At 39.8% G+C, this 21240-nt stretch overlaps 1 protein-coding gene across 5 annotated transcripts in view; it reads left to right on the top strand.

The window, feature by feature from the left end:
- The window catches only part of ralgapa1 (Ral GTPase activating protein catalytic subunit alpha 1), a 74300-nt gene that overhangs the window by 29403 nt on the left and 23657 nt on the right, over window positions 1-21240 (top strand). For all 5 annotated transcript variants that reach the window (XM_082142263.1, XM_082142260.1, XM_082142259.1 and 2 more), the window contains 17 exons: window positions 325-477; window positions 604-797; window positions 928-1026; window positions 1603-1758; window positions 1844-1972; window positions 2116-2241; window positions 3892-3950; window positions 6944-7052; window positions 7727-7837; window positions 7918-7986; window positions 8506-8637; window positions 8793-8976; window positions 10972-11944; window positions 14667-14738; window positions 14920-15043; window positions 15157-15312; window positions 20480-20638. In XM_082142263.1, coding sequence (XP_081998389.1) covers window positions 325-477; window positions 604-797; window positions 928-1026; window positions 1603-1758; window positions 1844-1972; window positions 2116-2241; window positions 3892-3950; window positions 6944-7052; window positions 7727-7837; window positions 7918-7986; window positions 8506-8637; window positions 8793-8976; window positions 10972-11944; window positions 14667-14738; window positions 14920-15043; window positions 15157-15312; window positions 20480-20638 — 3005 coding nt within the window. The remainder of the gene's footprint in view (window positions 1-324; window positions 478-603; window positions 798-927; window positions 1027-1602; window positions 1759-1843; window positions 1973-2115; window positions 2242-3891; window positions 3951-6943; window positions 7053-7726; window positions 7838-7917; window positions 7987-8505; window positions 8638-8792; window positions 8977-10971; window positions 11945-14666; window positions 14739-14919; window positions 15044-15156; window positions 15313-20479; window positions 20639-21240) is intronic.

The following is a 21240-nucleotide window of genomic DNA, read 5'->3' as shown; positions in this document are numbered from 1 at the left end:
GTGGTTCCCTCGGGCAATTAACCCAGATTGCTTTCATTTTGATTGCATACCATACTTCACTTCACATGAATAGCATCCGAGCCTTACTTTCAAGTATGTTCTTTGGTAAACCCAAAACTATCCAAACTAGCCTAACCAACAAACATTCCTCCTGATAAGTATTCTGAAAGTTTCTTTGGGAAAAAAGCATCTGCTACATGATTCATTGCTACAAAACCCAGTCAAAAACAAACTACATATGCTGTTTTACTGTTAGTGACGTATTATAACACATTGCCATGTCATGTTTATAGATCTGATATCTGATACCTGATATTTCCTCAGGTTCTGAGAGCGCATCTCCAATGCACTCTCTTGGAGGTTCCCGATCACAGACGCCGTCCCCCGCCACGCTGACCTCTGAACATGTCCAGCATAAAGACCTGCAGCTGGATGAGAAAATGCACCACTCTGTGCTGCAGACCCCTGATGACCTCGGTAATGTACATAGATAAGAGATCTTCCCTTCATCAGACATACTTGGCTGAGGATGTGCAAGCTAGGACACTATCTGTTGCATCTTTGACATCTTTTTACTGACCCATGCTTGATTGCACTGTTAAGAAACCAGCGAGTTTCCGACCGAGGACTGTAGCGTGATGGCTGGCGGCACTCTGACCGGATGGCACGCTGACGTCGCCACTGTGATGTGGAGGAGAATGCTAGGCATTCTGGGAGACGTCAACTCCATCAAGGACCCTGAGATCCACGCACAGGTCTTTGACTACCTCTGCGAACTCTGGCAGAACCTGGCCAAGGTGAACACGCACAAACACACACTCGTGCGGAGTCCTTCAGAGTGCTCTGAGAGGATGATTTACTGTGCAGTTACTAATCAAATTCCAGATGAAAAACGTCCTTGAGTCCGTGTTTTTTCTGTCTCTGTAGATCAGAGACAATCTCGGGATCTCCCTTGACAACCAGTCGTCTCCACCCCCGCCAGATCTGATTCCACCCCTGCGGATTCTGACTCCCTGGCTTTTCAAAGTGAGTTTATCAATATTTTATCTGTTTAAACAAATCTATTTTAGATATAGATATTATATTTTTTATTAGGATGTCTTGCTTGTAAAAACTTTGACCAAATTTTCGATCTTTCTGTCTGTCTGTCTCTCCATCCTCGATCATTCTGTCATTCTATTATTCCATTGTTCTAAGTATCTATCATTCATTCTGTCTTTCTGTCTATTGTTCATTTGTTTGTTCTATCAATTGTTCTGTCTATATTATCTGTATTGTTCGTTTGTTGTTTGTTTGTTGGATCTATCGTTCTGTCTATTGTTTGTTTGTTCAATTTGTCTGTCGTTCATAAAATTTTTCTATTGTTCTATCGATTTGTTGTTCTATTTATTGTTCCATCTTTTCAACCTATTTTTAGTTCTATTGTTCATTCTGTTTTTGTCTATTTAATTACTTTGCGACTTCACTCATGGGATTAATAAAATACATATGTTTATCTGTCGATCTGGTGCTTCATTGCTGTGTCACTCACAATGTTTCATAGAAGTAGTTCTCTGTGATCCAGGATCTGGTCATAAAGGTTTTTTTGTTGTCTGTGTGCAGGCCACTATGTTGGGCGAAAGATATAAGCAGGGTAAACTCCACGCCTACAAGCTCATCTGTAAGATCATGAAGAGGAGACAGGATGTTTCACCTAACTCTGACTTCCTCACACACTTCTACAACATCATGCACTGCGGCCTGCTTCACCAAGACCAGGTGTGCTTGCGTGTACCTGGTGACCATGTAGGGTGACAACTTTGTACAAAACTTTTGCTTTGACCTCTTTCTCTTTGTCTCACAGGACATTGTGAACACCATCATTAAGCACTGCTCTCCACGCTTCTTCTCTATTGGACTTCCGGGAGCCACTATGCTTATCCTGGACTTCATCGTGGCAGCGAGCCGTGTGACCGCCTGCTCGTCCCTCAATGTGAGAAACCACCAAACTGCTTCCAGACATCACTACCCCTACACATGGCGACATCTATTTAGATGTGCTCACATGTTTCACATTCACTGTCTTTAATTTAGCCTTTAATATACTCTCTTTCTCTCTTCTCATCTTTTTACTAGGCTCCACGGGTAGAGGCTCAGATCTTGTTGGGCTCCCTGGTGTGCCTCCCAAATCTGTATAATGAACTTCCTGCACTGCACCCTACAACGGCCGACATCATCATGACGAAATTCACAGATGTCAAGGTATTTTTTGTATAAATACAAAAAAATTATAATTTACAAAAAAAAAAAGATGCTTGGGTCGGTTCGCATGGATGCATTTGTGAGGTCAGCTATTTATAATATCAAAAGAAATGATATATTTGGAATGCTTAATCGACAGTTTAATAAGAATTTAATCAATAAAACATATCAATGGTCGATTAAGCAAGGTGCGTAGTTTTAAGGTGCATGTGACTAGTTGTTCAGACAACACATCAGCTAATCAGTCTGGGAAAAAGTACACAGTTTTGTGTATCTTTCCTACAAATAACTCTTACATTTCATGCAGCTACATTCGACCACCGACCATCAATCAGGACTTCCCTAATGTGCTCGTACTATCTATAGTCTGCGTTTAACCTCTGATACATTGCCTGCCCTTATGCAGATCCAAGTGGCTGAATGTATGCGACTCCAACGGTTGTTTAGAGTGCAGGGAAATCTGATGTAATTGTTCCTGCTGGCGCTAATGTGCTAATGGGCGATCAGCAATGCAGGCTGCATTGAGCCGAGCTCCACAGGGCTGTTGTTATTGTGTTGCCGTGTTGTTCCGGGTGACAGTAAGGAGCTAATACCATGCGGGGAGGCGTCCGACACTCGCATGCAGAAATTCACATGATGGCATCTGATAACCAGGAGCAGGCCATGAATGACAAGACTGTGGTTAACGTGATCTTTTTTCTGTGTGTGTGTGTGTGTGTGTGTGTGTGTGTGTGTGTGTGTGTGTGTGTGTGTGTGTGCGCGCTTGTGCACAGATGCTTCTTTTCCAGATGGTTGGATATGTCATGTTCCGAGTTGCCAGATTGCTGGTTTTATGTCAGATTTTGTGTCTGTTGTGAGCGGTTCTGATCATTATCTTTTTGTCTGTCTGCATTATCTCACTTTGTGCATCTGTCTCTGGTGGGAGTGTGTGGTGTTGTGTATGTTTCTGTGTGCATATGTGCCCTGTGAAAGTCTGTGTGGCTAAGAAATGGGTGGCGTATAATCGGATTCTCCCTAGATGGAATGAAATGGATCCGTTGCAGGATATCACCAGGCCCTTGAACAGGATTTTTTTTATCCTATATTTTCATTGACGCCCAGAATTGTTCATGAAATTTGTATTCAGAAATGTAGCTCAAAAATGTTGAGCAGAACTGTTTTCAACATTGATATTAATAAGAAATGTTTCTTGAGCAGCAAACCGTCATATTAGAATGATTTCTGAAGGATCATGTGACACTGTAGACCGTAATGTAATGATGCTGAAAATTCAGCTTTGCATCACATAAAGTACATTTTAAAATATATTAAAACAGAAAACGGTTATTTATTTAAAACTAATTTTATTTCAAAATATTTGTGTTTTTATTGTTTTGATCAAATAAAAACAGCCTTGGTGAGACTTATTTTAAACAACATGAAAAAATATTGTAATGTGGTATTGTATCGCTTGTATTTAATTACATCATGTATTACTAGCAGCTTTTTAAAATTATTTAATTGTTTTATTATTTTAATTATCTCTTTACTCTTTTAAAGGTTTAACATTCACTTTAAACTTCAGAGGAAAACATTTATAAATAAAATAAATAATAAAAGTATGTATGATGTGACCCCTTTAATAGCAATTCTTTTGTTTTTGTGTTTCAGGAGCATATAATCAAGCACATCCTGACCTCTGCCAGAGATGAGCCTTCTGCACCAGCAAGGTACAAACCCTGGAGGCTAACACCTTGTCCTAGTCATAGCTGTGCCTTGGCCACCTTACCACCTTTACTCTAACGCAGACTGCTGTGGTGCTCAAGTAAACGACACAAGTTTGAATTTGGCTCACAATGTTTCCTAATCCTATTTGCCCCTCCCTTTCCACATCATCTCCTCCCCTTAAAAAACCTGTTGTCTTATCTAGGTTCATTAAGTAATTTCCCTCTGCTTACTGAATGTGAAATGCTGCATGAAGCAACTAAATTACAGTCAAACAGAACATAAATAAATACATATGGTGTACCAGGATTTTTGACCAATTCAGTTTCAACTAGAGGACAAAAATTTTTTTCTGTAAATGTGAACTGTACCTCGTTAAACTACCTCGTGTCTCAAAGCACATAACATTACAATATTAATGAACATAAACAACTTAAAGAGCACTGACTTGTACCACCTGACTGCTGCAGATTCATTTCGGCGTTGATAGTGTTGACATAGAAACACATAAATTCGAGTCTGAAACCGCTCTGAGTATAACGTCACAGGTTTCCATCTCCTCCAAACTACAGTAGTTATGTAGGCATGAACGCAGCATAAACTCGTTATTTTGGTTCAGGAGGAACTGTAAAAGGTGGCTGTATGAAAATACATATGCTGACAGGCAGGTAGAACATCCTACCATTGCATTCGGTCCTACGCCTTCCACAGATGAGATTTATACATATACATACATACATACATACATACATACATACATACATACATACATATATACATACATTTAGACCACTTAACTTAGTGATTGCTTTCAGGATGTGAAGACACTAATATTGGAAATGTTTCCAGGTCAGTGCATACTCCTTGTTAGATTTTGTTTTGAAAAGGAAGCAAGCAAGCAAGCCCCATGCCAGACAGATTAATAAATCTATACATTACGGTCGGTGTTAAAGCAGTGTTGGGCTATGTGTCTGGTCATATCTAGACAGATTAGGAGCAGTGTCATTTAAAGTAATCCAGTACCCAGTAGGATTAGAGTAGATCCTGATGGGGCTCAAGTCATTAGAAGCCCCCATAACTCCCTGTGGAAAAAGTTTGGGTGTTCTTTCAGAGAAAAGCTGAGGAAAGCCTTAGATCATAGAAGCAGACAGGAGGCAGGATTAAATATCTATGGCCTAGCAGTTAGGGGCACAAGCCCCAACACATTGAGCTGGGGACCTTATTCAGGCAATGCAAATTTGAGTCATACTTGATCTTTTAAAATAAGTTTCAGTATACTATAAAAATCTGTTCTATCTATCTATCTATCTATCTATCTATCTATCTATCTATCTATCTATCTATCTATCTATCTATCTATCTATCTATCTATCTATCTGTCTATCTGTCTATCTATCTGTCTCTCTGTTTATCTGTTTATCTCTCTATCTGTCTATCTATCCATCTATCTGTCTGTCTGTCTGTCTGTCTTTCTCTCTGTTTATCTCTCTATCTGTCTATCTGTCTATCTATCCATCTGTCTGTCTCTGTGTTTATCTCTCTATCTGTCTATTTATCCATCTGTCTGTTTGTCTCTTTGTTTATCTCTCTATCTGTCTGTCTGTCTGTCTGTTTATCTCTCTATCTGTCTATCTATCCATCTATCTGTCTGTCTATCTATCTGTCTTTCTGTCTGTCTGTTTATCTCTCTATCTGTCCATCTATCTATCTATCTATCTATCTATCTATCTATCTATCTATCTATCTATCTATCTATCTATCTATCTGTCTGTCTGTCTGTCTCTGTTTATCTCTCTATCTGTCTATCTATCCATCTATCTGTCTGTCTATCTATCTGTCTTTCTGTCTGTCTGTTTATCTCTCTATCTGTCCATCTATCTATCTATCTGTCTGTCTGTCTCTGTTTATCTCTCTATCTGTCTATCTATCCATCTGTCTGTCTGTTGTTCGTTCTGTCATTGGTTCATCTATCTGTCGGTCGGTACTGGCCACTTTAGTACACCTTGCTAGTCCCGGGTAGGACCCCCTTTTGTCTTCAGAACTGCCTTAATTTGTCATGGCATAGATTTAACTAGATCCTGGAAACATTCCTCAGAGATTTTGGTCCATATTGACATGATAGCATCACGCAGTTGCTGCAGATTTGTCGGCTGCACATCCGTGATGTGAATCTCCCTTTCAGCACATCCCAAAGGTGCTCTATTGGATTGATATCTGGTGACTGTGGAGGCAATTTGAGTTAGTGAACTAATTGTCTTGTCCAAGAAACTAATTTAAGGTGATTTGAGCTTTGTGACATGGCGATTCATTCTGCTTTAAGTAGCCATTAAAAAATATTGGTACACTGTGGTCATAAAGGGATGGACATGGTCAGCAACAGTACTCCGGTAGGCTGTGGCATTTAAACAATGCTCATTTGGGACTAAGGGGTCCAAAGTGTGCCAAGAAAACTTCCCTGACACCACAACACCACCATCAGCAGCCTGTGAATCGTTGATACAAGTTAAGATGGATCCATGCTTTCATGTTGTTTACGCCAAATTCTGACCCTACCATCTGAATGTCGCAGCAGGCTCATCAAACCAGGCAAATTTTTTCCAATCTTCTGTTACTATGTATTTATTACTTTTATTTAGCAAGGACACATTAAATGAATCAAAAGTGACAGTAAAGACATTTATAATGTTACAAAAATCCAGGTACATATATCTACATACACCATATATGTAGCTAACTTTATATATAAATAACTTCTTTATTTATACATTTTTTCATTATTATTTTTTATCTTTTTAATGCTAACAAATGTTTTGGCATGTCAAGTAAATTTTCTACATGGCAGATGAAAACATTCCCATTTCCTGATCTAAAACAATGGATTGTGCATTTTGTCTTATTTCATGTTTGTATGTTTTATTTTGAATGTGTTGGCAATTATTCATCCATATATTTTACATAAGATCTAAAAGTTATTTCTGTTTTGTTGTGTGTTTTTCAGGTGTGTGGCACTCTGTAGTCTGGGTATTTGGCTCTGTGAAGAGCTGGTTCATGGCACTCAGCATCCGCAGATCAAAGAAGCACTTAACGTCATCTGTGTTACTCTCAAGGTAACGGATGCTTGGTTACACAAAATATACATGTATTCTGCTGTTAAAGATTGATTATAAATGGAATAGAAGCATCTGTGTTGTAAAATAACCTTCACTGGCAATGTAAGTGAACACAGCAGAGAAATGATGGCATTGCCCTTGGCCTGAGTCTTCTGAAGCCGTTCCTGATGCCTGGGCTCAGTGCACTGGCACAAGTGTGTTCTGTTCATCCAGAAGAAGATTATTCCATACTCCCTGCACCCACCCCTACCAGCCTTCCTAAATCTGGACCGTCAACATGTTTGGCTTCTCTGCTTTTCACAGACAGAAGGCTAATCCACTGAAGAATTTATGCTTCAGAGAGTTCGAGGAATTATTACATTTCTGTCTGAAATGAAGGCTAGGGCCAACAGACACACACATACTCAAACTCTGGTCCAATCAGAAAAGCCTGTTTGTGATCGGGTCGATTTTATTGGCTTTTCTGAGAATCTGTTGTCAGTGGAGGGTTAGACATGAGTGTCTCTCTCCTTTGGGTGCGTTCCATGAAGCAGAATTAGGAAAAGACTCATCCCATCTTAATCAGCTCAGATGAGGACCACAATGCAATTTTACTGTTTTGCTCCACACATGTCTGAGCACATTAAAGTTGCGGATTGCTTCTATTTTAACCATTAATACCTTTCTTGCAGTTCTCAAATAAAACGGTTGCCCTGGTTGCCTCGGACATTTTGCACCTGCTCATAAACTACGTAGACGAACTGCAGAAATTCCCGCCTAACACTCCAAAGAAAATAGTGGAGGTAAAGTCAGTCACACTGCAAGTTTAGCCTGATTTTGATTTGTTACATAGAAAGTTACATTAATTTCCTGCTTTTTTTAGGTCCTTATTGCAACCATCACTTACCTTCTTCCCGTCACAGAGTCCTCCCCTCATGAGCTGGACAAGAGGGTACGTCTCATGACACAAGTGCACCTCAAAACAATGAAAGGACACACTCTTATAAATGTGAAATTAATGTGTTTTTTTGTTTAGCCAACAGTTTGTGATGATTTTTATTAAAGAGGAAGTATACCTACATTTTTAATTCTGCTCACCTTCACATCTTTCAAAATCAGATTTTTTTTCTTTCTTTTATTGAACACACAAAAAGTGTTATTTGACAGAATGTCCAGGTTGCTCTTTTCAATCCAAATGAAGCACAACTGCCGTCATCATTGATAATAATAAATGTGTCTTGAGCACCGAATCAGCATATTCAAATGATTTCTGAAGAATCATGTGAAGACTGTAATGATGTTGATGTATGTAATGATGCTGAAAATTCTACTTTTGCTTTGCCATCACAGGAATAGATTACATTTTAAAATATACTGAAATAGAAAGCATTTATTTTACATTTTAATAATTTTTAAATATTACTGTTTTTATTGTATGTGTATGTTATGTATATTTATACTCTCTTTCCAGCTGGTTGTGTCTCTGCTGCTGTGTTTGCTGGACTGGGTGATGGCTCTACCTCCAAAAACTCTCCTCCAGCCGGTCCAAGGTGCCTCAGACAAGGAGAAGACCGACAAGTCCGTCCTAAGCTGCATCTATAAAGTACGAGACCAATGCTCACATCATCTATTAAACATCATTTTTATCTCTCAATATACATTGTTTTTATCTGTAAATTAAGACCCTGTGAAACAACTAAAGAGCTGTGCATAATGCTTTATTTCTTTGTATTTCTAACTCCTTTGTCCATCTCACAGGTCCTCCATGGCTGTGTGTACGGGGCGCAGAGCTTCAATAACCCCAATTACTTCCCCATTCACCTGTCAGACTTAAGCAGCCCAGACTATGACCCCTTTCTACTACTAGAGAACCTGAAGGAGCCAGAGCCGCTCCATTCACCCGACTCTGAACGCTCCTCCAAACTGCAGCCCGTCACTGAAGGTGAACGCATGTCTTCTGCCTCTCGTACTTGTTTTGACCTTCTTGGTCATCTTGTTCTTTGTGTTTATGCATCTGATATTTCAGTCAGGTTCTGCTTGCAGTCTTGTCTTTCTCCTTTTTCCTATTTCTTACACCTTGTCCTAACCAGGTGACATGACAAGTTTAGAGCAGAAAGTAATTCTGTCCTCACAGAAATAAAAATCACACGGCAGCCAATCAAACCGATAAACAGTTTAATATGCAGCTACAAAAAGCACCATTTTGGACCAGTGAGATGTCACTGGGGTGGAGCTAACAAAATACTTTTTCTTTCTTTTCATTACGTAGCTTTTTACTTGGATTAACATAGAACTGAATTGATCATGTCTCTCTGTTGCGACAGGTTAAGACAAAAACATGTATTAACATGGACGAATAGAGCCTGACACACAGTGTTAACCACTCCTATCTTTATCATCTTCTCTGAAACCTCTCTTAAAACAAGTACAACAGTAGTAGAACAAATCAGTAGCAGGAATGAGCAAGCTAAATGTCTTCACCGAATCGGTTTGCTCCCTCATACTAATTCCAGTGTGTGTCAGGGCGAGGGTGTGCTTGAGATTGACAGCAGGGGGCTGGTTTCCTGTGCTGCCAGTGCTGTGTCTCTCTCCATCAGACGAAAATAACTAATCATTACAACCCTGAGTGAGACATGTGTCCACCACTTTCCTACCTCCATTCTCTTGAAATTACTCCTAGCACTGAATTCTTGCTGGATCGGAGGGCACTCTGCAGCTGAGGTGGCCCGAACAGAAGACTGCTTCATCAGGATAAAATCCCTCCCCCTGAGAGCTCCAGTCTAAGAATGTTTTGGCTCATTAAGGCGATGGAAAGTGTCGCTGAATGTGATTGGTGTGGTGTGTTGATTGGGGGGAGTGGGCCTCTGGCACGTCTAGTGTACTGGTATTGGGCTGCTCTCTGCATGGTTTCTTTGTGAGTTCTGGCAGTGTGCGAAGAGGGAGTGTCTCCGTCGGGAGCTTCTTACCAGCATCGAGGCATCTGCACCTCTCACCAGGCATTCTGCATTCTTCATCACACCCTAATATCCCCGTATTCACACGAGCTGTCTGCACCTTCACTCACTCCGGCTCTGCAGGAGTTTAACACTGATAGATCTGAAAATCAGTACATCCCTGATGAAACAAGTGCCTAAACTCTTTTCTTTTACTCGTTCTAACACCTTGTCATCATCACTGCAATCTCTTCATATCTCTCACTCTTATACAGACTGATTTTTGATGAAATTCTACAGGATATATTTAGGAATGGATGAACAGATTTTTCGATTAGTGAGGTCAACTCGTGACTAAACTTTCTGATTTATTCATTTATTATTATTTTTTAATGCCGCCGCTGTGGCCATTAACATTCAGAAAAATAACTTTGGCCACTGCAACATATCTTGTGTTGTTTTTTGTTTTGTTTAGCAATTTATTTATTTTTTGCGTTTATTCTTTGCATTTTTAGGAAAATGTCGATTAAAAAATATTCTTAAATAGTCCTAATTTTTAATAAATAAAAAAATCACATCTTGAGGCCTATTTTATATTTTTGCTCCATCTTATTAAAATGGACAATTTTATGTAAATGACCCTAAAGAAATGCACCTGATTATGCCAGGTGACCCAAAACCACCATAAATATACAAAGCTTCTGTAATACTGATTTGTCGTCAAAATGTTAATCAAGATTATTTTGAAATTGTGTAGTTTCCAAATGGATTTAAACTGAGCTGAGAGTTTAACTGAGAGTACTTCACTCTTCATATTAATCTTCGTTGATCTGAAAACATTATCAAATTAGCCAAAACAATTGTGTACATAAGTGAACATTTAAGGATTGGGGGATGTGTACAACTTTATGAATAATGGGCACTCTAATTGTCTTTGAAAATCTATGGAAATTTCTGCTCACACTTCTTACAAATACATCTTTTCTCTTTCTGTCTGTTTGTAGTGAGGAGTCGTATTCAGCAAGGCCTGATTTCAATTGCAGCACGCACGGTCATATCGCACCTGGTCAACCACCTGGGTCACTATCCAATGAGTGGTGGTCCGGCCACTTTGACCAGTCAGGTGTGTGAGAACCAGGATAACCCGTACAGCGAGAGCGCAGACCTGGCCCCCGAACTCTTTGACGCGCCCAACTTGCAGTTCTTTGTACTTAATGGCACCACCCTGCTGTCCTACCTACAAATCCGGGCAGAGGACGGGCTGCCCGGTGGCGGGATGTCAGCTGGCCTCACCACCACCAGTGCCTGCGTTCGGGTGATTGTGAGAGACATTTCCGGCAAACACTCCTGGGACTCGGCTGTACTATATGGTCCGCCTAGTCAAACTTTGCGCCTCTACACATCCTCGAATCAAGCAGGGGGCGGTAGAGAGCGTGGCCGAGATGAGGACAGTCTAGAGAGAAGCAGTCAAGAAGAACCAGAGGATGAAGCTTTTCAGGAGAATGAGGAGGACCTGGAGGAGCATGAGGAAGAGATGAAAGAAGACAGACAGGAGGAAGACCTTGAGGAAGAGGACGAGGAGGAAGAGGCGGGTCTGGAACTGATGGCCCCACAGGCCAAACGGCGGTGCAGAGAGGTGATCCCGAGCTGGGACTCCCTGCAGAATGGGGAGGACGCTCTGGATGAGATGCTGCAGTATCTGGGATACTCCAGCCCAGAGTGCCTGCAATATACTGGCGCACCGCTCAACATTCCAGCCCCGCCACCCACCTGCGTGTCCGAGAAGCAGGAGAACGACGTCATCAACGGCATCCTGAAGCAGTGTGCCGAGGAGCGGGACTTCACGCTGCATCGTGGGAATGAGCTGAACATGAGGGCCGTAGTGCAGCAAGAGCCAAGCCCGCAGAGACCCCAGTCAGCCTTCTACTACTGCAAACTGTTCCTCAACATACTGGGCATGAACTCCTGGGAGAAGAGGTAAGACCATGAGAACACACATTGCAGTTTAAATGCCTGAAAATCACATAGGGTATCCACAGGTACAAATCTTACAAATGTTCTTGGGGTGGTGTACCCTAGTGTTTACCAACCTCTAGGGTACTGGAGGCACCCCAACAATACACATTTTGGATGTATTCCTTATCTGACCCTCCTATTTCACTTCTTGGAGTCTTCTAATAAGCTGATTCTGGTGTGTTTGATTAGGAAGAGTAAAAAAATTTGTAGAATTGGGGTGCCTCCAGGAACAGGGGGAAACATTGGTGTGCCCTACTGGTTACAGGTTTCGAATGGTAGCTAAAAACACCTTATTTTTTCTTAAGAAGAATATGGCAGGCAGTTAAATGATTTTTGCAGAAAACCCAAAAATCTACTCTGTGAAAAACACTGTTTTGACTTTCTTCATGAACTGAACCCCAAGTCATTACTTTCGTCATGTCCACCTAAATATGAACAGAGAACTGTGTTATTATTTGTCGTTTGAACGCGTGAGTCTTCAATCAGTGCAATAAAGATTTATTAAAATAGATGGTACATTGATTTAAAAAAAAAAAAAGGTACCAAAAATAGTCCCATTTTTGGTTAACATTGAGTTTTTGGGTGGTTTATTACAAATTACAGAAGCGAATTTCACCAACCACAATTCTGCCGATTCTGTTATGTTTTTATCGCGGCTTTGTTTAACTGCCATATCAGAACGTTTAATCCTTTGGTCTATGAATTAAGTGTTTAGCAACACGTCATCAAACCATCCTGCCATTTCCCCCCAAAGAGAATCACTACATTGTTTTGCTAGAGTTTGTTAGCACAATCTGGGTGACGTTTTTGAAGGCCGATAATGCATGTAAACATCCTGTTTGCTCGCACCTCTCCCTGATTGTGCAGAGCCGTGTTAATCTGCTTTAAACAGTCAACAACTTTTTGATTAGCTTATCCACCAATAGACGCTACAGTGCTGCTCACTTACTACTCAATCTCAGTGTCTATCCCCCTCCATGATTCATAATGGTTCCCCACATTGCATTTCACTGTAAAGGTTCAATCTCATTCCATTTTGTGGTATTACAGAGAATGGTTAAATATTTCCAGATGACAAATAATTGGAAAATTGGGGTTATTTTTCATCTTGAATGTAATGGCATTAATTTTCATGATATACATGCTCTGGGTTATGAGATTAATGCAGGAAAATTGTTTTTTCACCATTCGCTCAGAGAGTTGTTGGGGGCTTTTATTCAACAGCTCCTGTTGCGAGGTGTGTGTGCACGTATGCAGCTTTTATGGGGGGATTAATTCTTGAGGGGTCTGTTATCTGCCGAGCAGCCGTGGTACTTTTCATTCTTGCCTGATACACTGGTGAAAATAAAAGGCTGCCTTTCGAATGTGGCTGAAGGGTTATTATGAGTTGGAGAGCTGGGAGAAAATACATAGGGGCTGTTTAATGAGGAATTGTCCTGCTGCCGCTCTCCAGGCATTCATGTATCATTTATCCGTGGTCAGAGACTAAGGCATTGCAATCCGCCGGCCCATTGTGTGTGTGAGCGTGCACCTAATGTCGGCCTTTTATGCCGTTCACGCATTCGCCTCCTGAAATGGCTCACTTTCAATGGAGAAAATGAAGACCATTACATTGCAACAAGCTAATAAAGAGACCCCTGCTCAAAGAAAAAGAGAACAAAACAAAAAGTCCTTTTAGAGAGCATCGTGTGGCTTTTCCACATGACTCACGCGGCCACTTGGAGGGAGGGAATGATAAAGAGGGGGAGAGGGAGAAAGTAACTGAACTCTAGATTATAAAAGCTGCAGATGAAAAAAGTTGCATTATCTTATAGATTTATGGATTTACTTGTTTTTTGCTTCTTTTAATAATATCATGCGTAGGTTTTTGTTTTATGGTTCATTGTGTCATAAGATGTTTTTCCACATAGGATCTTCCTTTGTTTTTGTTTTCATTTGCATTTCTGTTGCGGGGTCAGATTTTCCAGGAGTCTGTGAGAAAAACAAGAAAGGCGGTAATTAAGCAGGCGGGCACTTAATGAAAGAGATCTAACGCATCGTCTAGACTAGAGCAGCGCTCCTCCAAAGGGGGTCCGTGGACCATAGCTAGAGCATCAAAACAATCTATCTATCAAAAATCTATTGTCTGTCTGTCTCTCTGCCTATTTTTATATCTTTCATTTTATCTATCTCAATTTCTGTCTATCATTCTGTCTATTGTTTTATATACTGTATTTACCTATCTGCCTCTCTGTCTATCGTACTATTTATCATTCAGTCTATCATTTTATGTCTTTGATCTGTTTGTCTGTCTGTCTGTCTGTCTGTCTGTCTGTCTGCCTGTCTGTCTGCCTACTGTTATATCTTTCATTTTATCTCTCTTTCTGTCTATCATTTAATATATTTACCTATCTGCCTCTGTGTATCTATCGTTCTATATATCATTTTATCTGTCCGTGTCTATCATTCTATCCATCCATCCGTCTATCCGTCTGTCTGTCCCATCCATCCATCCATCCATCCATCCATCCATCCATCCATCCATCCATCCATCCATCCATCCATCCATCCATCCATCCATCCATCTTCTTTCTTTTTCTATATAGATGTCATTGATCACTAATTAACCTGAATTGATAAAAATGTGTAATTTGGTAGCATATTTCTCTCCATTACCTCTTATGTTAAAATGTCCTGTCTCTAGGAACAGTTTCCACCTGCTGAAGAAGAACGAAAAACTACTGAGAGAGCTGAAAAATCTGGATTCAAGGCAGTGGTATGTTATGCCTCTTTTTGTTCAGTGTTGTTTCTTTAAAGTCATTAGGAACGTTGTTGTAAGGAAACCAATTATAGCGTTTACTGTAGCTGTTATCATCTATCGTCTGAGAGACAACCTCATGAAAGAGTGCTCCTGTTTGGCTCCTAAATTTACTATCTTCTCCATTTACTCTCTGCAGTCGTGAAACACACAAGATTGCTGTGTTTTATGTGGCAGAGGGGCAGGAAGACAAGCACTCAATTCTGTCCAACACAGCTGGGAGTCAGGCGTATGAAGACTTTGTGTCAGGCCTGGGCTGGGAGGTAAAATCAGGATAATTAATTGCTGGGAGGCAATTCTATATTTAAGTATTACTTGCAGTGTTTTATAGGATATTTATGCATTGGCCCCAACAAACTCTTTCCTCTATGTTCAGGTGAACCTAACGAGTCATTGTGGTTTCATGGGCGGCCTGCAGCGGAACAAGAGCACGGGTTTGACCATGCCCTACTTTGCCACCTCCACAGTTGAAGTGATGTTCCATGTGTCCACACGCATGCCTCCGGACTCCGACGACTCACTCACTAAAAAGGTGAACTTATAAAAGATGCCATTTTGAAGTAAATTTGTGATGTAATTTGGGTTACATGACCAATTTCTGTTTAGATACTAATATATTATTTATTCATTTTTTGAATTAGCTTTTTATATTTTAATTTTTAATTTTAGTTTGATTAATTTAGTTGTGCTTTTTTATTTATTTTTATTTTTTATATATTTCCACAGAGATTTTATTTTTTATTTCTATTTTAGTCATTTTAGTACTTCAGCTTATTTTATTTCAGTTATTTACCAATGCAACATTTCTAATTTTTGTTTATTTTTTTAAGTTTAAGTTTTTCATCTAGTATTTATATTTTATTTATTTTCTGCTTTCAATTAACAAACCATATTTAATAGTTTTATTTAAAGGCACACTATGTAAGATTTGTTCCTTAATATAACAGCTTCAAAATCATTTCGATGGTGAACGAACTCGTAGTAGGGCGAATCATCCCAATAGCAAAGCAGGGGGGGACGCCGCTGGCAAAACCAGCCATACAAGTTTGAGAGGTGGCGCCCAGACGAATCACAACTTGCTTTACGGCACGACGTCACATACATCAACAACATATGAAGCAGCCTCTATGGAAGACACTAGCACGCATTTCCGACGTGAATCATGGCAGAGTCGACGAGACGGCTCTGCGTGAGTGGTATTTATGACAGTAACGTTAAATACACTCTACGGGTCACTGTTTGAGAAAAACAGAAACTGCATAGTGTGCCTTTAACAATAATAACACTGATTTCCACCGCATCTCTGATCCTTAGAATAAAAAACAAAAAAAAGGTTTGTGCTCCTGTACCTTGAGGACTTTATCTTCTGCGAAACACAAAACATTTCAATCCATACAGTGAAAGTCAATGGGGTACAAAACAACATCATCTAAATGTTTTTGCTGCTTCGCCGACTGGGATCTACATAGTACACTAATCTCAAAAGAACCTGCTTTCCATCACTCAAAAACTGTTGATTCTCTAAAGAGTTCAACTTTCCCCCTGCCAGCTCACCTGTGTAAGGCCTTTTAGATTGTGGTCTGTGTGATTTCTTTTCTTTCATAGCTCTTCTGTCTTGAGTTCTCTCCAGCAGTGCAGCTCTTCTCCTCCTGTGCTGTGGGTGAAGTGGGATACAGAACCTCACTGACCTGTGCGTTCACACCTCATCATTAAACCTAACCCAGGCTAATCTGAGGGGTGGGATACTTATACCTGCCGAGAGCGGCACTTTTGTGATTCTTGGTTCCCCATAGAGAGAAAAGGTCCTCTCTGCTATCAGAACAGAGAAAAAGAGAGAGTAATGACTCCTAACAGCAGTACTTTATTCTCTCGTTCTGCCTCACCCACTGGCTTTTATCCCTGTCTCTCTTTTATTTAAAGAGGTTTGTCACACCCTTTCTTTTTCTCACTATTCCTCACAGTCGATGTGACCTCACGGAGAAACATGGATACATTTTTCTTTTTCTACAATGCTGTTTTTTTTCAACTATGGCCTCTTTTTTTATTTTTTTGGCCTGCAGGTTTTTTTAAATTAATTAAACGCTCTTAAAACACACTTTTTACATTCTGACTAGTTTATTTTTTGTCAACTAATAAAATCCAACTGTGTATACACATCGCAAATGGTTAATTATATGTATATAATAGCATTCTATGGTGGAAAAGATGACTCCAAAAACATAAAAAAGAAAAAGCAAACTCTTTTTCCTTGCTAAGGTTATTTTCATAACATTTTAGGTATCCCAAATATAATAATTTAATATTTTCTTTCATAAATTGATAAAATTACAACTTAATTGTAAATTGTGTAATTAAAATATTTTGTTCAAGGTATAATTAAATTTTTACTTCACATCAAGTCTTATATTTAACATATTTTATATTTTATTTCATCTCAAGTACGCTAGCTTTTGAAAAACAAACAGTTAATTTCTGTCCATGTCTGTAAATTTGATCAAAATTTTACTTTTTTTCTCATAATAAAGTTTTAAATGTGTTATGATTATTTCTTAAAGATTATCATAGGTTAAAAAATTATAAGAATTCAATATTTTCATGTTTTAAGATTGAAATTCTGGGTCTAGGACAAAGGTAAGCAATAAAATCTAGTAGCAAAAACAAAACAGTTAAGGCATGGTAAAAAGTTACCAAGTGTGTTCTAATGTGACCTTCATATAACAAAAAGAACAATGTTGAAAGCTGTTAGTTTTAATAAAAACCAACCCATGGGGCATTAAAGTGTCCGTAGTTGAAGAAACACCCGCAAATGTCTGTCTGCATGGGTATTCTTTTCTGTTCACATGGGCAGCACAAATCTAATAATGTGCAGCATTATCCTTAATGAGCTTGGCTGGAAGGCTGTGATATGGGGTTGTTTGTGGAGCGGCCAGCCCCATGCCGAATGACCAATCGCTTGTCATTAGATCTGTCCCTTCACTTCCTCACTCATACGTCTTCTGGGGCAGAGACGAGGCGATAAGGTGCTAATGCGCCCTAAAGACATATTAATGAACGCTGATAGAAATGTGATATTGCGGCGAGTGACACAGTGGAGAGGGTGGGAGGGCTACAGTGCACCGTAAGAGAGACGTTTCATGGGGCGTTATTTAGGATGGGAAAGGGGGGCTCTAATTAGATTACCACATTTAATCTAAATGGTCTCGCCTACAGCTTATTGTGTCTTCTCTGTTTTTATGAGCTGAGCAGGTATGCTGAAAGGGGGGGTTGTGGGATATTGTGGGGAAGATGCTGGTCTGTAATTGGCTTTAAGCAGATGGATGACAAGATGTAAGGTCCATTTTCAGGTCTTTAAAAGGATGTTTGTCTCTTTTGTTTGATGCTTGCACAGAGATGAAAGATGAAGTGACATTGTCATTTTTATTTATTTTTTAGCATCAAGGCCTTGAAATGTTGTTTGCAACCCATTTTATCTCTGACATTTTTCTAAGTGAAATAGGATATTTGGGTGCGGGACTTTATTTTGTCCGTAATTATATGATTGTGGAATAATTGGATCATGAAAAGTGGGGGATTTAAGAAACGAAACCAGGTCATCATTTAAACATCAATGGCTATTAAATGCTTAACACTATTTTTGCTCATTTCACATTTTAATGTAGAAGTCTTGATGGGTTAGTTCACCCTAAAATAAAAACAAATTGTAATCACCCTGGTGATCTAATGCTGTAGGCCCTTCTTTTTTGGACCACCAAAAAAAAAAGTCCCTCTCTTAATAAAAATTAAAAATGAAATAAAACGTTACAAAAAATACTTTCTTCTCTGGGGTGAATGTATTTGTTCTGTTCATCGCAACAATAAGTTATCGCATCTACATCTGTCAACTGTCATATCGCATTTACATCTGTCAACTGTCATTCTGACTGACAGCAGACAAAGTTCTGATCCGGAGATATTCAAAGTAACTCCTTTAAACAGCGTAAAACCCTGGATTTAAGTTTTCATTTTTTCTTTTATAATTCAGACATTTCTTTCCTGCATTATTTTGTGTCATGGAGGTGACAGAGCACATCATGCAATAATAAATCAAATGCAGATCTATATCTTCTTATCACATTGAGGACAGGCCGTTTGAATTTCTCCTGCAACGTTGCCACGATCTGCACCACGGGCCGCCAAGCGAATGTGGCATTTCTCAGAATGATATTACATGATTAAACAAAGATGGCCGAGATGAAAGAAAATCTCTCAGTCCAGACCACCTTATCGTCCAATAAAACTCCAATCATTTTGTCACACGGACACACACCCTGGAACGAAATGGCAGCCCCCGGTCTTTGGTAGTGCAGCTGAAGGCTGGATGTAATTCATGGCTGTAATTTGAGCACGAGGCATGGGGTGAAGTGATGTGAGGGGTTGCTGGGCCCGGTGGAGGGGTTTTGGACTGCCGTCCCTGCCCTGCAGGGGAGCTGAGGGGACCTCCACGCCACGCACGGCTATATTCCGTCCAAATTAGATTGGGTCCGTCCCTGTGCTGCATCGCCTATCATGACTCCTCAGAGGCAAATTGGATTTGCAAGGGCTGCTGGAGAGGCTATCCAGAGCACGATCTTCCGATAGCAACTCTAAACCATGTTAACTAGACACTAAAGCGTGTCAGCGCAGCCGCCGGGGCCACACCGCACACACATTTATTTTTCTGCTTTTTTTTTCTTCCTTTACAGCTGCGTTTTATGCACTATTTATTGCCTAACATGCACTCTAAAGGATACAATATTAACTTTTTGCCACACTTGCCAATTGCAAGTGAATTGAAAAAATAAATCGGCCACAAATGTTTGTTATAGTCCATGAAAATATATTATTAAATATTTTATTAAATTACTTGTGTGTGTGTGTGTGTGTGTGTGTGTGTGTGTGTGTGTGTGTGTGTGTGTGTGTGTGTGTGTGTGTGTGTGTGTGTGTGTGTGTGTGTGTGTGTGTGTGTGTGTGTGTGTGTGTGTGTGTGTGTGTGTGTGTGTATGTGCAACATTTTATGTATATAAGTCTATATGCATTTCGTGGTCAGCGAGTGTTCATTTTGGACCTGTTCAACTTATGGATTACGGGGCTGACTGCCTTCCTATGACCCACACTGTTTTAAATAACTTCAGCCATAGCTAAAGAGCAGAACACTGCAGTTAAATAAATGAACGATGTCCATCGCTGAGTCTAAAGGACAGAGTTTGTCATTAGTTGCATAAAGGTTGCGGCCGTCGCTCGGGACAGTTGACGGGTCACTGTGTCCATGGCTGTGGCAGTGATTGAGCGGGTCCCAGGAAGATGGAGTGATCGGGGTAAGATAGATGAGAAGAGAAGAGAGAGACCGAGTGGCCGTTCTCTCAACTGTCACAGCTCAAGGTTAATAAATACCGTAGTGGATAGCGCTGCACCACTGCTCAGACAACGCACAGTTGAGATTCAATTCAGAGCAGTTACTTTTGTTTCAGAGATTGTGATGGTCATAAAGTATGACCGGCACACAAGCTCAAGGCTTCTTGTACTGTTGCAGTGTAAACAATATTATGGATGTGAACTCCACAAACAAAGTAGTATCACCTTTCTGCCTGAGGTTACTATAGAGGAACCACATCTTTAATAAGTATGTTTGGACAAAATATAATCTAAATGGCATCTTCTATGTATCCACTCTCTCCATACAGTTAAGACACCTGGGTAACGATGAAGTGCACATCGTGTGGTCCGAGCATTCACGGGACTACCGGAGAGGCATCATTCCTACTGAGTTTGGAGATGTGCTCATCATCATCTACCCCATGAAGAACCACATGTACAGCATCCAGATCATCAAAAAACCAGAGGTGAGCTCAACTCTGACGAAGGAACGCTTTCAGAGGCGCCATCATTTAATCATTTTACTAATTTTGATGCTTGTCTGTAACTAGAGATGTCATAAACAAACTGTCATAAACAGTTTTGGTTACACTTTATTTTAAGGTGTCATTGTTACAGTGTAATTATATATTTAAGTGCTGACTAATATTAATTAACTAAATGTACTTACTATAGAGTTAGGGTCAGATTAGGATTTGGTTGAGGGCTATTTGCATGTAATTATGCATAATTTACTGTTATTACTATGGTGAGTACATGTAACATATGTAACAAAGACACTGTAAAATAAAGTGATTTACACAGTTTTTTTCTTCTTTATTCAAATAGATTTGTAAAACATATTTAAATCACTTGACTCCATTACATTTTGGCATGACATGTTGGAATATACTCTTGTGTTAATAAGTTTGGGGTCAGTTTTTAAAAGTTTTACAATTTTAACTGTAATAATAATAAAATAAAATAAAAAACCTATGTGCTAAATCAAAATATTTGAATGGTTTCTGAAGGATCATGAGACACCGAAGACTGGAGTAAAGATGCTGAAAATTCAGCTTTGACAACACAA

Source organism: Leuciscus leuciscus, assembly GCF_965113295.1.
Source record: "Leuciscus leuciscus genome assembly, chromosome: 17".
Lineage (NCBI taxonomy): Eukaryota > Metazoa > Chordata > Actinopteri > Cypriniformes > Leuciscidae > Leuciscus > Leuciscus leuciscus.
The sequence above is the reverse complement of the archived record's forward strand: the minus strand, read 5'-3'. Positions and strand labels throughout refer to the sequence as shown.